Raw genomic sequence first — 16874 nt, forward strand, 5'->3', positions numbered from 1 at the left:
CTAGGAAGTTAGGTATGGATAAGTAGGTTTCTTTGGTTAGGATGGTGCAGTCCTCTAACAATACTTGTGTTTCTTATCATCTAAGGTGAGGTTAAGTTTAATTTAGAAATAACACCCAATTTAACATAATTGTCCAAACTATGACAGTGTCCACTGCAAAACACAGTGCAATTGCTGGGTCTTTAAATTCATTCTCTTTGAAAAATTAGTGATGGGTTTGTCATCAGCAATTAACATATATATTAATATTTATTTGAGGTATACAAAATTCCATGGCATTGATTTGAAGAAAGATATCAAAAGACAATAACCAAAGTTTATTAGAGATTACAAAGAATCAGATGACTACAACATTACATGTATTGTACAGGTTGGCTCTGACCAATATAACACTATTAGTCCTCAGTAACACATTAATATAACATAATTATGTTCAGTTATGCATGATCAATAATGCATAACTCTGTTACATAGGTTTTATCCCATATTAACGATCGTCTGTTTTATGCAATTTAACGTAACGTATCCTAACCTAACCATTTAACTCAGATCGTAAAAATTGCCTAAAACAGACAATCGTCCAAGTGGGATAAAATCCTTACATCTTCAGTGACACATGACAAATATTTACACTATTACATGTTCAATGATGGAAGAATTACTTTTGTAATACAGTTAGTCTAATATATAGACCTACTTACAGTATGTGTAAACACCATGGTTACTGAAACACTAAAATACATATGGTGTAAACAACAACCTATCCAATACTGTACTGTATGTTAAAAAATTACTTTCTTACTGTCATGTCATAAATCACGTATCCAAACCAACCATTTAACTCAGATCGTTGCCTATCGTCCAAGTGGGATAAAATCCTTACATCTTCAGTGACACATGTGTTCAGAATTACTTTTCTAGTTAGTAGCAGTATGTGTGGTTACTGTACATATGGTGCTGTACTGTATGCTGTCATGGTCGATAAATTCAAGTGCTCCAATGGAACTAAAGAATGCCCAAATACTGTAGTGCAATGTGGGTACATGCACATTAAACAGGGCGGGTCCAGGAATATCAAAAAGGGAGTTCAAAAAGTTGTGGTGGCGAGCATAGCGAGCCCACCCAGCTAGGAGGGGGTGTGGGTGGTGCTGTCAGATCCCCTCCCCCCCCCCACGATTTTTTTTTTGAGCGCTGACCAGTATACTGTAATGTGCATTTTGAAGCCATGTGCATTTAATATTAGGAAATATTCTGAGGTCAATATTTGTCAATTTTTACTATACAATAAAACGCCTGAGTACAGTACTGCGTTAAAGAAGTATTGGAATTTTCTGCGGAAAAGGGGGGATTCGGAATTTCGGACCCCCAGGTCCGCCCTGGTACAACACATTATAAAGCCCGTAACTTTCTCTGTAGGTCGGCTCACGCATCAAAGAAAATGGGACCTTGGAGCTCATGGCGTCACGTTTTTCCTGATTGCCCACAAAAATTCAACAACAAACATGCCGAGCACTTGCAGTTTTTTCGGTGTTTATGTTTATCACAAATTAGAAACAGAGGTGATATAACTTTCCATCGCTTTCCGAAGGATAAAGAACTGATAAGAAGATGGAGTCGTTGTGCAAGAGGAAATACTTTATAAATGCCGAAAATACTGAAGTGTGCAGCTTGCATTTTGTGGCCAGTGCATTTGAGAATTTGAAATAGAAACTGCTTGAACTACCAGTACTGTACCAAGAAGACTTGTAAGGATTAAGATTGGAGTATTACCAACATTACAACTGCCATGTCTAAAAGGTAAGCCTATAGTATTAGTTTAGCTACAGTGCATGCCCAGTAATTGCCAGCAGATATTTAGGTGAGGTTAGACTAAAGATATCTTTGTAGACCGCACGCTATAGTAGCACCGAAAGCTATTTATGCAGCCCACTCTTATTTTCCTGGTCACACCGAAAGAAACTGTACACATATGTAATTTCACATTATGAAGATAGTTAGCAAAATTTCAATAGTAATGACAATTACTCAGGCTAAAATTTAGTCATCGTATGTGATCTCGGTCAGAGAGAGGTGGGCACAAAGAATGTTTCGAGGGCGACAGGTTCCCTTTCTTTGATACGTGAGCAAACCTTATATTCTACAGACTTTTGGGTCTAACCGAATTTTTCCTAATCGTCATAAACAACAATGAATAACTAAAGAATACATAGATTTATAAATAAATAAATAAATAACATTAAGATATATAAGAAATAACATTATTCATTGTGTTTTTTATAGCCAGAAATAAGAAAAGATCGATGGTAAAATGGGTACGAGTCAGTCTGCCAATTGTGTGATTCAGATAAGCTGCTTCTCATCTAGCTACATCAAAGTGCCTAACCAATTGACGGCTAACCTCTGGCCAGACCCAGTGCTGCGATCCTTCCCTTGACAATCTGCAGATGTGAAGTTTACACATGGTCTATTCACCATTTTCATCAAACATAGGAACACGGCGTTAAGTCATTTATTAACAAGCCAATCAGTGGCGAAGATGATGAAGTAAAATGTATAGGATTGATAGGTTTCGCAGGTCCAGCAATAAGGAAGAATAGCCTTAAATATATTTATCAGTCAGCTTGTTTCGATATCATATATTAACACGTCTTATAAATTGTCTAAAGTCCTGTTTTTAGTGAGCAGAAGATACAAGTTGAATCAGTGTCTACAGAACGTTCAACTACAACATTGCTAACTTTTGTAATAATATTATGTTCATGGATTAGCGTCAGCACATAAAATTTATAAATATAAACTTTTATGCAATCAGTCATCTAATTTGCATATAAATTAATAATAGATACAGTACTGATTAACCGGGACAAAGCGAATTTGATAAGATGTTAGTATTCTTCCTCTGCCACACGTGTGTCAAGCAAACAAATGAAGGGTATATGCTCTTTATGATAACCACGTGAGCTAGTTGCATATCGTATTTATATGATAAATAACTGGCCATGGTTACAAAGCTCGTGACGTGCTGCGGTCGAATTGAAGGAGTTTATTGAATTCACTCAAAACTCAATCAATGGTGTTTAAGATCAGTTAATTTTCCACACATTAACGCCACTTTCCATACAACTCAATTTAAGTAGTACATTGATCATGGGTCTTATTAATTTTCGGGTCAAATGTCAGGGTTGTTAGGGATAGAAATATAATTTCAGTTGTCACACGGTGATGTCGCTTTCCTTGAATAAGTCCATGAGCTGGGCGCCATTCTTGTGCTGCCGGGTGTGTTGGCGACAGCACAAGTATTATTTGTTGACAGTTGAGATTGAACAACTAAATTTGTTTCACAGTGTTGTTGGTACAGTAGTTCAAACCGTTAAGGCCCCACAAATGGTCAAGCGTGACTGAAAATCATTGTAATTGTGCAATCATTGGTTATGGCCACTCACTTACAGTAGAGATCGCACAATCTTCGGTTAGTGTGTGTGGCGCGGATAGACAACATGAGTGCTGAGGCTGCATGCATAGCAATTATCCTTCGTCTGAAAACGGAGGGGCCAAAGAAAAAAGGAAGGAAATTGTGCATTCATTACCACACACCGCCAGGTATGATTGCGCAATCGTCATGATTCACGACAAAATATGAGTGATTCCAATCATTTGAGCAAGTCTTCAACTCTAACCACACACGATGGAAATGATTGCACACTCACAATGATTGTCAGTAATACTTGACCCCTTTTAGCAATTTTTCTTATTGTCTGTACCAAGTAAATAGTGTCGTGCTAGAGATGTTGACAATGCCAGTAAAGAGAAGACGTGACAATGTCCTGATAGTCACCGTTGTGGACCGACTCATGTTTTATTTCTTGTAGAGGACCGGCTAAATTAATGACAATTATTAAGTATCATTGATAAATACGGCAAGAGAGTCTGTCAGTTACCGGGGTACTGGTGTCACCCAGGGAGTCTGTCAGCCACTAGGGTACTCGTGTCACCCAGTGAGTGTCAGTCACTAGGGTACTGGTGTCATCCAGTGAGTCTGTCAGTCACTAGGGTACTGGTGTCACCCAGGGAGTCTGTCAGTCACTATGGTACTGGTGTCACCCAGGGAGTCTCAGTCGACGGGGTACTGGTGACACACAACAGGTCACTTTGTTTTATAGTAAACTTATTAATATCATCTCAATTTTGTCTTTCTTTTGGCTGTTGATGTTTCACTCTGTAAACTATACCGTCGTACCAATTGAATAATGATTGTTTCTGATAACATGTACAAACACTGTCATTATTCCACTATGTCAAGCCACTGGTTTGATTAAACACAAAACTATTTGTATAAAGTTATCTGTGTTAATCACAACATAGTACACCTAAAATAAAAGCAGATCATTGTTTGGAGTGAGATAAATACACAGCAGATCATTTTGGTTTGAGATGAAGGACTTCACGGCCAGTTGTTTGAGGTTGGTCTCAACACATTGTTCTTACTGTTGGTGCTGTGGGCAGTGAGTGGTTGTGAGGGGTGTGTTCCTCCTCGTCTTCACCGCTGTAGGGACCGTCAAAGCTCATAAGAATGCTGGAGTACTGCACACGATCGCTCAGTATGTGCCTCTCACCCTCCACCCTCGTCTCTTGGTTGCTCTCTCTGCTGGGCCCAAAGTTCCCTGTTTGGGGTCGTCCTTGACTGTTCCTCTGCATAGTGGCCTCAGTCTGTGCTTGTAGCCGACGCTGCATTTTGATCTGATGGCGTTGATAACGCCAAGCCATAAAGAGGAAACATACCACCACCAGCAGGAACAAAACAAGGAAGAAAGGCCAGGAAGGAATGCCTTGACTCTTAGATTCATCTTCGCTTTCCTTTTGGTTCACTGTTGGCTCACTCGACCTGTTGCCAGTATCTAAAATCGGAAATATTAAAACAATATTCAGTTAGGTGTTGTTGAATATAATTTCACGATATTGCACTTCTTTATCTTTGGTTATATTGCAATCACGCCCTTGGTTGTAAATTAATTTGATGTGCTTGCAAGCAATCGTCAGTGATAAAATTAATTGAAAACGAGAGCTAAATCTTTATTTCTATAAAGACAAAAGCATTGTAATTTATAAATCACTCTCTGTTACTCTACTCTATATAGTGTCTAAGCCTTAATAATGAACATTTGCAGATACAATAAATATAATAGTCATGAGTGTGATAAACCAGGTGAAGAAGTGAGTTTACCGTAGAGGCACTGTAGGTCAACATCGGCGAGGCAGGTGGATGGGCAGAAAGAGGTGACGGCGTCGACGCCCTGATGATGCAGAAAGTCCAATAGAATGCGGGTGGTGTAATTCAGAGCGTTGGTCTCCCCGACCACTGTCACCACCAGCTTGTTTTTGTGAACATTGATCTTGAGTGTGCTCCAAGTGTTCGGTATGAGCAGCACCATCAGGCTCGTGTTGATTGACCTATTCTGGCTCTCTACCACCATCTCCACCAACATCATCTCGTCTTGCTGTTGTAATAATAATGTTATTAGCTTCTGTATTTGAGTAGCCTCACTCATTATAATGTTTAGTTAATAACAATTAGTAAGAGCTGCAGGCACTAAAACTTGTCATGGATAAAATGATGTGACATGGCAAATACACAGCGTTACTGATACAAATGCGTCATCTGAATATTTATAATCAGCTTGCTTTAGTTAATTTTCATGGACTAGTATGAACAGTGATCACTGCTGACATGCCCTACTGTACACTCCAACTGAAAGTTGTTGACTTTATGAAAAATTTTAATAAATATTAGTGGTGCTAATGAGATGAAGAAGAGAACACCGGAAAGTGATTAGGTCTAATGGGAGAGACATAAAGTAATGAGAGATTTACCGGAAAACAAAAAAAAAATTCTTAATTGGTCTGATTTATATGGTATTTTTCGCTTAAGGAAATATGAGAACTCGTGTAGATGGGTAATGGAGGATGATCATGTGTATATATTTACCATTGCGAAAATCTTTGTGATATGCATGGAAGAATGCTAAATATTATTAAGACTTTCCATTGAAGTAGAGCAAGTAAAAGATGAGCTGTCGTTAGTGAGTAGTGTTAACCGGTGTGTGGCGGCCTCACTATTACACACACTGCCCACCTCCCTCATTGTCTCCAGGTATTTGTACCACAGTGTCCCCGGGATGAATTCCCTAGCTTCTCCGTTTGTTTATTTTCTTGCTAGTCTGCTTGGTTGTACGGGCGATATTTCAGGCAATTTTTTTGAGTTATGAAACATAAATTTGGACAACAGTGATCAAGTGTGTGTGTGTGTGTGTGTGTGTGTGTGTGTGTAATATTACAGTAAATAAGAAGTGAAATTCAAAAGTTACAATCCTTAAGAGACCAGTGTACCTTGCCCTTGGTGGTGAGTGTCAAGTTGGTGTGTGTGTTGTGCTTGCGAGAGAGACCCAGCTGGAAATTGGCTTCCTTCATGGGCGGCATCTTGAAGGCGGCTAACACAGGCCAACCACGCGTCTCCACCGGTATCGAGTGATTTCTTGGCACACACTTTCCTAAGAAGGTAAATTAGTGTTACGCATCTGGTTTGCATTGATTGATATTTTTTTAACACATCTCTGCTGAACATTAGGGTTTCGAGGATAAAGACAGACATAATAAAATAAAATATATTAAGATTTTATTCTCACTGCTACATGATACTTGCACAAGCCAACCAAAAGTAACCTACCTGACCTTGTATTATTAGTTTATTTTTGGTTCAAGTAAGGTCATGTTTGGTTGATTTATGTATTTATTCATAATTCATTTATCCTGTAGTTATATTTAATGGCGTATATATACGCCACAGTATAGACATATTGTAACCGCCAATCAGGCGGTTAAAGGATTTAGTGAAACTTGTGACGTTGGACTCAAACATTATAATTTGGTCAAACTTGTTGAATACAATTCATTTTAGTATTTCACATAAGTCATACATAGGCAATCACATAAATGTCTAATCCAATATATATTTACATAACAATCATAGCTATGTAATTAGTTTAATCTTAACACTTACAAGGAGTACTTGATTTGCCATATTTTTATGTCGTTACAATGATAAACGATGCAATGGACACAGTCTACCTGTGTACACAATAAATACAAGTTAAACTTACGTGTTGAAAGTCTTCAGGAGAAACAGGTTAGGTGTTGGTGGTGTGATGGGGATAGCTAAAGTGAGGCTGGCGGTGCCCGGCTGGGCACCATATGATCAAGTTGGCCACTTCAAACTCACTGTGTCAGGCGTATTATACGCAAACAAGCTCACCTCCCACCACCCAACACCTCAACCTACTCTAGGTCTCTCATCTGCCTCCATCTCAACACTATATACTGTATACGGGCAGGCACGCCCAATAAACATGACATGAGTTACAGCCTAACATAACGTTTGTTTATGTGTCATAATTATGTACCGCTTGCGGTAACACATATAGTAACATCGATGACATTACCCTTAAGTACAGTTCTTTTCTAATCCCACACTCACCCTTGGGTACTATATCGCCCTAACAATGCCTTTTCTTATATTTTCCTCCAATTGTTCAATGGATGAGTCCACTCTTTCACCTTCTGCTGAACCTGTGCTCTCCCTTACCTCTACCGTGTCTATTACAGAAGTGCGCAAGACTCCGATTTGGCCTTTCACGCTCGCCTATTTGGTCTCTACTTCGGATCCCACTGATTTTTCCCTTTGATTGAAGTCTACTGAAGTCTAACCCATTCAAAGAGAGGGGACAGCTCTTATCCTCTCAACTATCATTCCCTAGCCTGTACATCAAACATTTCTAAAGTCTCTAAAGTTTTCCTATAAGCTCAAACATTCTGACATATCTGAAATCGTACTCTCTTCTTTTAGCTCAACAGTTATGATCATTTGTATGTAACTCACTTTTGTGTCTCCAGGACGGTGCACAGTGAGAAGTATGCAAAATGGCGGCGCCTAGAGTAAATTGGTCGTAAGTCTTTCTATAAAAGGGAGAGTTGCGACTTTACACTCGCCATCGCCATTTCGTAAACCACGCACTGTCAACCGTCGTGGGAATAAACACGGTCTAACTATAATATAGTTATTAAATTCGCTACTTACACAAGTTTCTCTTTGGCCTAAGCTAATGCCGTTTTAGTGAATAAGCTGATGACGTATTATTTGAGTGAAAAGCTTTTTATTTTTTTCCCAGAGTACTGGTACAATATACCAAGCGCCATTTTGTAAACCTAGCGCTTGAACCCAGTTGGCATAAATCTCATTATAGAAGGCGCTGGTGAGAATTAAACGTAAGCCATGACTTACTGTATTTACACACCCAACCAGTTAAGCTGACTGCTTGTTAACTTCTCACAAGTCCTTGTACAAACACTATTCCTTCCTCTTGTCTGATTGGTAATATTGTTTAATTTAGAAATATAGACTTTTCTATGATTATACAGTAGAGAATATGTTTTAGGAAGGGAATTATAAGATGTGATGAAACAAAGTTTGAAGATATACAATGTGAACTCCTTTATTATCGTGTCAATTAAAGTTGAAATAAATTTTTTGCACAATTTCCAGCAATTTGGTGGAAACATGCCAATTCTTTGAGAAACCGAGAGTTTTATTGACAAACTCACCGTTCTCGAAGAGTAACGAAACTGAAGTGATTTGTAAAGTTATTAGCTGAACCCAATAAATACAACAATTGATAGAAAAATTGCATGTATACAATGGAGGAGAGGCGAGGAACATGATACTTGTTGTGACAAAGATCAATAATGATTAAAAACTCTGACGTGCGGGTAGAAACGTACTTCCTTTGTTACGCTCAATTATAAATGTCATGACCCCGATATCTTTGTTGTAGTTGTGCAAGTTTTTATCTTCTTATCTACCCTCAGCGATTTTTTTTTATTTTTAGCTAACGTAATAATATTTTGGCATTAACTATACAGTATGTAATGATTTTATTTATTTATTTATACAGTATATTTTGGAGTCAACGATAAACAAATTTGCATTTTGGGTGTATAAACTGTGTTCACTTTAGGTTTTATCACTTTCGAATAGGCTTTTCATGTAAGGTCTTCTGTAAATAGGTTTTAGCCTTATTGACATTATTTCATCATCTCATAATATTATTCAGGATACAAGACTTCTTTTGACAATCCATCTTTAAGCTGCGTTCAGCACCTCAGTGATGCCTTACCCGATTGACTGACTCATTGACGAACTGACCCATCGCGATAGTTTTGCTCCAACCTTCCTTGGCCCCTCGACCCCCATATCACCCTTGTACTTTAAGAGTGAGGTTTGTCGGCGTGCTGCAGCGGCCAACTGTTATCACACTGATATTAACTCCCTTCCGTTTCCGTTTCCTGCATATTTTTAATATAACATACAGTATGTACATAAGATAACAGTGTTCTTACACCTCCGTTGTTGTATCTGCCTTTACAGGATGTGTTTCTAATCTGCTTGTGATTATACATATTCATCATAACACTCAAATACAAAAGCGATATTTAGTAAAGTCAGCGTAAATAAGATACAGATTAGTTACATAATTATGAATTACATGTACTGTCTGGTGGAAGATGGCGCCAAGAACGGAAACCAACAGGTCTTGGCCAACTGTTGTAAATGGCGGAGGAAGAGGGGGGGGACTGACGTCTATACTGAAGATTTCTTTCCAGACAAGTCCCGGCCTGACGTAATGTTTTGTCGAACGAAGCGTAATGTACCGCAAAGAAATATGTGAATCATACCAAGGACCATTTAGCGGAAAAAACAAAACACGAAGGTAAAATTAACAGTACGTTTAAGAAACAATTTCCTAATAGTTTTGAATATCATCAACACTTATTATCTCTTAACAGTACCCTGAAACCGCAAGTCAGCCGGTCAGTCCAGACAGTCACGTTACTCTGACCGGAAACATGGAAGCCAAAGCGTTTAAGGTACAGCTTCGGAGTCCATACGTTTTCTTTTCAGTGGAGTTGCAATATTCGTGTGAGTAACTGAAGAATACTGAGGATACTCTAGGATGAATAATGAATGAAAAAAGTGTAAGTGATAAATGTATTTAAGAGAAAAAATCTGGAAGAGGGAACTGTTTTATGGGTGATTCTTACGTTGTTGGATCTGTGTACTGTGACTTTCATACTGAATTTGATGTGGAGGTGAGTGTAGTACTGTATTCTGATATTATTACCTACTAAAGTGGTTAAAAATAGACCCATTTAGAGCTTTATTTACGTAATATAACAAAATCTGGCAGACGTGAGGCATGTCGGACCGTCGGTGGTTCGGAGACTGATGCACTTGCCTCTCTCTTACTATTATGACCTGGGTTCGATTCCCGGTCGAGTTGTATATGTGAGAAGGATGTGCATAACGTCCACTGTGATGCCACCAAACATCGCACGTTTTCCCCAGGCACATAGGCTAAACGCCAACCAGTAGCCTACCAACACAAAATATCCGACCTACTTCCCCCACCAGTACACCACTACACACACACACACACTCTCATAAGCACTCGTGTGAACAACTTTGCTACAGCATAACGATAAATATTCCAGTAATGTTCTCCTTTATTCCTTGTCTCCTCCATCTGGTATTGTAGTGTCTGGCTAAGCGTGGCAGCTACACAGCCAGACTATGAATATTAATGACCTAACCATGATAATAACTTTTCCTACATGAACAACCTCGAAAGATTCTGTTATCATGGCCCACACGCCATATATAAACACTGTACCTCACAAACCTCCATAGTTGGTTCATCCTCGACCACCACATATACATATACAGTACACCGTATTTAACAATAACCTTGATACTTGGTTCATCCTCGACCACACTGGTGTCATCAGTCGCAGGATGTGACGTTACCGGCAAGTTCGCAGAAAGAACAGCCCGTTGGATAAGAGGCGACGGAGCGGTGCTGCGATCAGCTATAACCTGTCCAGAACCTTGTAGAACAAGTGTACACCTTTAATTATGCAAAATATTGAGATATCGGAGATTATTGTCAACGAATATATTATTCTTATTATGAAATAAAAAATATAAAACGTCAAATGTTTATTTGAGAAGGTCACAAGCGTCACAACTGAATAATTCATTTTGCAGTTAGTGAAATAAACAATAACTGATTTCGATAAGTAAGCCATCATCCATGTTTACTATTTTTTAAACTAAAAAGAAATATAGATAAATTTAACTCCTGATTGTGACAGCCAAGGTTAGGTGAGATTAGGTTGCGTTGAGTTGGTTTGAGGTGGTTTACCCGTGCCAAGGAGGGCAAACTATGCCAGTCAGGGTTATACCGTAAATACCTAACTCATGCTCAATTATGTAACAATAGCCAATCTGTTTGTATATCTGTTTGTATTTTCAACTTTTGCAGTTATTAAATTTCACTGTAGGTCTAGTCGCCATTTCATTACGTGGTTAAATTGAATATTTGACAACACTAAACGCAGTTGACTTGACAACACTGTCAATACCGATTCTATTGATGATGTCCACCTTCGGCCCTTCACTACAGCACCAACATACACTAACATTCCACTTCGGAGGCCACAGCGGCCGTCGGTATGCTTGCTGATTATAAGAACAGCAATAAGAGTAATGATAATAACAATAATAGTAATAGTTATAACGACAAAATGAAGAAAATGAAGGTTCGTTCTGGGGGAATGAAGAGAGCGGAGAGGAAGTGTCAGCGTGATTAAGTGTTAGAATATTTTGTCGGTAAGTGTCGAGGGACAGGAAAGCAGGGATTGCTGCGCCACACCAAGAGAGTGAGTTCCCAGGCCCTTGTCTTCCGCCTCACACTGACAGTGACCAATGAGAGACTGGTCCTCCATCAGCTGAGGTGACACAGTATGCACGAGGTTGAGTTAATAGAAGAGTATAGTTGACGGTTGTGACTGGTTAATGTCATGAGCTACCAAAACGAGACACGCCCGTAAGTTAATATTTCTAGCTATATTTACTTATTTTCGTTAAAATTAAACTAGATATTTTATTGTTTGTAAAATCAGATTAGACCTTACTTGCTGACAAGAATTGATTATTAAGGACTTATAATTTAGAACACTACAGTTTGAAGAATCCTTTTTCAGTAATACTCAAGATGAGTTGCGCACCTTCACTACCTACTGTATTAAATTACACCATAAACCATAAATACTTTCTAACCTCATGGCAACGACGAAAAGTGCACGAGCAGCAGGCTTTGGATAATATAAATTCTATGATTTCTTCTTAGTGCAGGTAATGGACTGTGTTCCTCCAAACCGCTGTCAGACACCATATTGTTTTCATCTGGTCTTGAATGAGCTCACTCGGTGCCGTCACAACACTCTGGCAGGGCATCCACCAGCTCCAGGTATGAACAATTGACTGAGTAATGACATCGGAGGTTTATAGACTTCTATTAAGTCACCCCTTACCCGCCTATAGTATAAGCTTGGCAACTACAGGCGTTTTAATCTTTCTGGGTAACTAAGATGCCGTATAGTGAGGGTACCTGTCTGGTGCCCCTCCTTTGGACATTTTCCATCAACTGACAGCCTCCAGCATATCTCAAGGACCATAGGGGGTGACTACTCCAAGCGGGGAAGCACCTCGCTCTTGAGGAGGGTTATGAGGGTTTCACAATCTAGGTGCGTGAACGCCCTTTGTATAAGACCTACAAGCTTACTGTAGTTGTTTGATTTACCTTCTCACAATGGTCTGAGAGCTTCAGTTCGTTGTCAACATATACACCCAGGTCATTTTCGCATTTGGTCTCAGTCGATGATGCTTTCACGTCTCCTTACCATTGGTACGACCGAGGTTCATCCTTTTGCATTCAATCTTAACAGCCATTCCTTTGACTATACATGAAGCTGATAGAGGTCTTTTTGTAACATTTCACAATACGTTTGATTCCTAATTTCCCTGAAGAGCTTGGCATCGTCCGCAAACAATTGTGTAGAGTGTACTGTATACATTCTGACATACAAACAAGAACTGTCCAAGTTCACTGTCCTGTGGTACCCCGCTTGTCACGGGTATACATGACGATTTCGTGCTATTAATCACAACAAAGTCTGACCCACGCTAAGACGTTCCCCAGAATTCCGAACCGTTCCAGTTTAATTTTCAGCCGTTCATGAGGTACGCTGTTGAAAACCTTGGCAAAGTCTAGATATATATTATCGATATTACCATCACGTTCCAGGATCTGAGTGCACACATCCAGCACCTTAAGTAATTGCGTCAAGCACCTCACTCCTTTACATGGTTGTTTCGTATTGGACGTTCTATCATGGCATCCCTTTCAATACTATCTACTACTTTGCACACAGGGCTGGTCTAGCTCACCGGCCTATAATTATTCGTGCAATGGCGATCCCCTTGTTTGACTATAGGACTCACTTTAGTGTTGATTCTGTAGATACATGATTTCTTGTGAGCTGCGTGGACCTCGGTTAGTCTGGCTCATCTTGGTGATGTCCTTGATTTCATTGAGCCTTTTTTACCATTTCTGGAGGCCTTACAGTTGACGGTGCGAACACCGTTTTGTTCTGCCCACTTGATGCTGCAGAGGCATTTGTGAATAGTGTGATCAGGAGCGGCAAGATAAAGAGCTATTCCTGCATGAAAGATATTAGAGTTGAGTTGAATTGAGATACTGATAAACGTATTGTATTACAACATTTTCATCCCGGTGAGCCCCGTAATTCAATATAAAGTACAGTATATTCGTGCTTTCAAGTCTTTTTTGAACGAATCTTAATGAGTGGGTTAGAGCGGAGCTTTTCTGTCCATCTGTCATACGATGACTGACTGTAATGTGTTGGAAGGTTTTGTTGAGCAGCTTAAAGGTCCATAAAATATGCATCATTATTGGTGCAACAAATTGTGACCCATTGATGCATAACGTCTGTTGCATATTTCCTTAAAAATCGGAGAGACTGCATTTCGAATACAACTTGCATCGCTTCGTGGTTCAGCCCAAGAAAATTTTACATGCAGGACCAGTAGTGTACCACCACCACTATAGTCACTGCACTACAATGTGACCTTTCACTACATATATCGACGCCGAATTTACACTGTATACTGTATTGTTTCAGTGCTCAGGGCGTCGTCCATGGCTTGGTGAATTTCTTAACTAACTCTTTTAGACTTAGTCCAAGAACTTCATAAAATTCTTATTGAAAAGTAACATTTCTGTGAAACAGAAAATAATGTTTCCACTTGTAACGTTAAAACGTACTGTACTAATTTTTCCAGGTTTTATGATTATAAGTGGTAGTGCGAGTTTGACTTACCTGCTAAAGCTAGTAGCGGGAGGGAGGTCGCCCACCAGAGCACACTAAGGAGTGAAAACAGCGTCGGCAACATCATTTTCGTGTAGATTGTGGAAGATACTTGGGGGACTTCGTCGAAAATATCGTTCACTCTCAACTTAGCAGACAGACTGGAGTGTTTGTGTGGTGTCCATGTCTTTCCAGTGCTGGGTAACATCTGCTGTCGCAACTTTCAGGGAACCACGTCCAGTCATTTACATCTTTTTCCTAGTCCAGGAGGAGCGAACTTGAAATGACGTTTCTTACGGGGCGAGAAGAGCGACACTGGTGCCTTGACTCATCCAGCTTAGGCTCGTATCACTTCACTTCCTCTCCACACTTCCTGTGCCCACGAGGTCCTAGTTCGTTATGACGAACCTTTCCCCACACTCTAGTTAGTGTGAGCTTAGATCAAAATTAAAGTTATTCATCTTGTTTAACTATACACCCAGAATAAATAAAATACAAGTAAATACATGAACAATTTACGGCGGTGCGCAAAAAAAGGCAACATAACTCAGGTGTGACTGTTTGTTGCGACACGATCTACTTATGAATGAGAGATAAACACTTATCATAAAGGAATGGATCAAGATACTACGTTGATACGTAGCCCCGGTTTTCATTCATACCTGCATTCAATAGTCAAATTTATTTACCTTAAAAAAATCTCAACTTATCTACAGTAATGACTCAATTTCTCGTGCATTATAACTCAAATCATGCCCTCTCAGGGTTTAAATTGATACACCAGAAATATAACTTTAGACTTTAAGAATAACGTCTCTAACTAAGAGACTTGGATGTAAAAAATTCACCTCACTTGTCACTGACGAGTTTAAAACAGAAGTAATTATTTAATATATATTTTTTATTGAGTTCACGATGTCATTTCCTGTTTATTAAATCTCCACATCCAACGTAACCAAGTCCACAGATGTGGGAACACCCCCTTACCAAGGTCACCACACCGTTATCTTGAGCATTTAACCAGCTTAAAGAGGACCAAGCTGACATTACGAGGATAAAGAGGATTAAACCACCAACCCATTAACGCCCGAACTACTATGCGATCTATCCGGCTGCACAGGGCCCCCATCACTTAGGAGGCCGCCTCCTGAATACAATATATTTGTTGTTTAGTGGGTTTCTTATTTCATTTCTGATGTGTCGTGTGGTGGGTGCATCTCAAAACTGTAGGCGAGTGTTTCAGCCATCTGGCCCCAATAAGTCTGGGTTTTGGCTGTTTCTGTATAAAAACCTAGCAACTGATACTGATTTACTTTCCTGTTACATATATTTACATGTATGTTTGTATAACTTATGAAGATGATGTTATCATAGAAAATCAGGAATATACTGTATGTGGGTGAGGGACCGGGCACGATGGGAGGAAAGCCCAGGGGGGTTGTCTAACCCTCTAAGTCTAAGGAATGGGGCCCCTCAGAAGATATATATGTATATATATATATATATATATATATATATATATATATATATATATATATATATATAAAGTATATTTATACGAAAATAATAGATAATCAAATGAAAATAGATAGTCCGAGTTTGCTTTTGTTGGACGGTTGTAGGCAAGACTGAACTAAAGATCTATCTGAGTAACTCGAAGCAGATATTTTACTTAATCTCTAAGCAAGTAGACCTGTTGTAATGTAGTAATAGATTAGTCACTTTAGTGTAAGCTACTAAGTAATTAAGATTATTTTTTGCTGAAAAAATTCTTTCACCGTGAAAGAAGGAAGATTCACGTTGTTTGAAACTTTAGAGGTGCGAAATTGGCGAATTATGGGTGCTTAATTACTTAGCAAACTAAAGTACCAAAAGAATGTTGTCATTTCTAAGTTAACCATGATTCTTAAATATCAAAGCAGAGGAATAATAAAAATAATTGTATCGTAATTTTCAAGATGTTTGTGGTTTTCGTTTTGTATTAATTTTTTCAAGCTTTCAATGTTGTGGTAAAGTTTTCAAGATCTAGCAAAAAATTTCAAGCAGTGGAACTGCTAGTACTAGTGTGAGCTTGCAATACATCCACTTTTAAAGTCCAAACAGGTTTAGACAAGAGTGCTGTAATCTGTTAACGGTTTATAATCACTGTTACTGTGACTTTTTTAAAACAGTTTTATATTACGTTTTTATTCTTTTTTACTTTCATCCTCTTCGCCACTGGTCGGCTTGTTAGCCGCTCGGGCGATCGGTCACGTCTCTGTCACACACTGTTGGCAAATACTGGGCATACACCGGCTCCTGAATGTACCTGAACCTGCTCCAGTGTTGGTCAAGTCTGGTCTTGAAAGAGCTCACACTCGGTGCCGTCACAACACTCTCTGGTAGATTGTTCCAAGAGTTTACAACCCTCACTCCGAAAAAGTTTGCCCTCACGTTAGACGACAAAAAAAATGATATCTCAACTTTATGATTAACTCTAGAAACAACCAATCAGTGGCGAAGAGGATGAAAGTAAATGTAAAAAGAAGGGTGGTTAT

The 16874-nt window shown here is 39.1% G+C and overlaps 1 protein-coding gene across 1 annotated transcript; it reads right to left on the reverse strand.

Annotated features, from left to right (window-relative positions):
• Nucleotides 1-1087: 1087 nt before the first annotated feature.
• LOC121871464 lies at nucleotides 1088-14672 on the reverse strand. Its single transcript, XM_042373804.1, has 4 exons — nucleotides 14350-14672; nucleotides 6385-6545; nucleotides 5222-5495; nucleotides 1088-4895 (listed from the first exon to the last, which is right to left on the reverse strand). Exons 1-4 carry the CDS (start codon nucleotides 14543-14545, stop codon nucleotides 4468-4470), a joined length of 1059 nt encoding a protein of 352 aa, XP_042229738.1. The 5' UTR covers nucleotides 14546-14672; the 3' UTR covers nucleotides 1088-4467.
• Nucleotides 14673-16874: the final 2202 nt, after the last annotated feature.

The sequence above is a fragment of the Homarus americanus genome, unplaced genomic scaffold (genome assembly GCF_018991925.1).
Source record: "Homarus americanus isolate GMGI-L3 unplaced genomic scaffold, GMGI_Hamer_2.0 scaffold45698, whole genome shotgun sequence".
Taxonomy (NCBI): domain Eukaryota; kingdom Metazoa; phylum Arthropoda; class Malacostraca; order Decapoda; family Nephropidae; genus Homarus; species Homarus americanus.

Coding starts and splice junctions, on each gene's coding strand:
- LOC121871464 (XM_042373804.1), bottom strand. CDS start 14,545: ATGTTACCCAGCACTGGAAAGACATGGACACCACACAAACACTCCAGT. Junction 5,496..6,384: donor CACTCACCACCAAGGGCAAG/GTACACTGGTCT, acceptor TTATTACAACAG/CAAGACGAGATGATGTTGGT. Junction 4,896..5,221: donor TGACCTACAGTGCCTCTACG/GTAAACTCACTT, acceptor TTCCGATTTTAG/ATACTGGCAACAGGTCGAGT.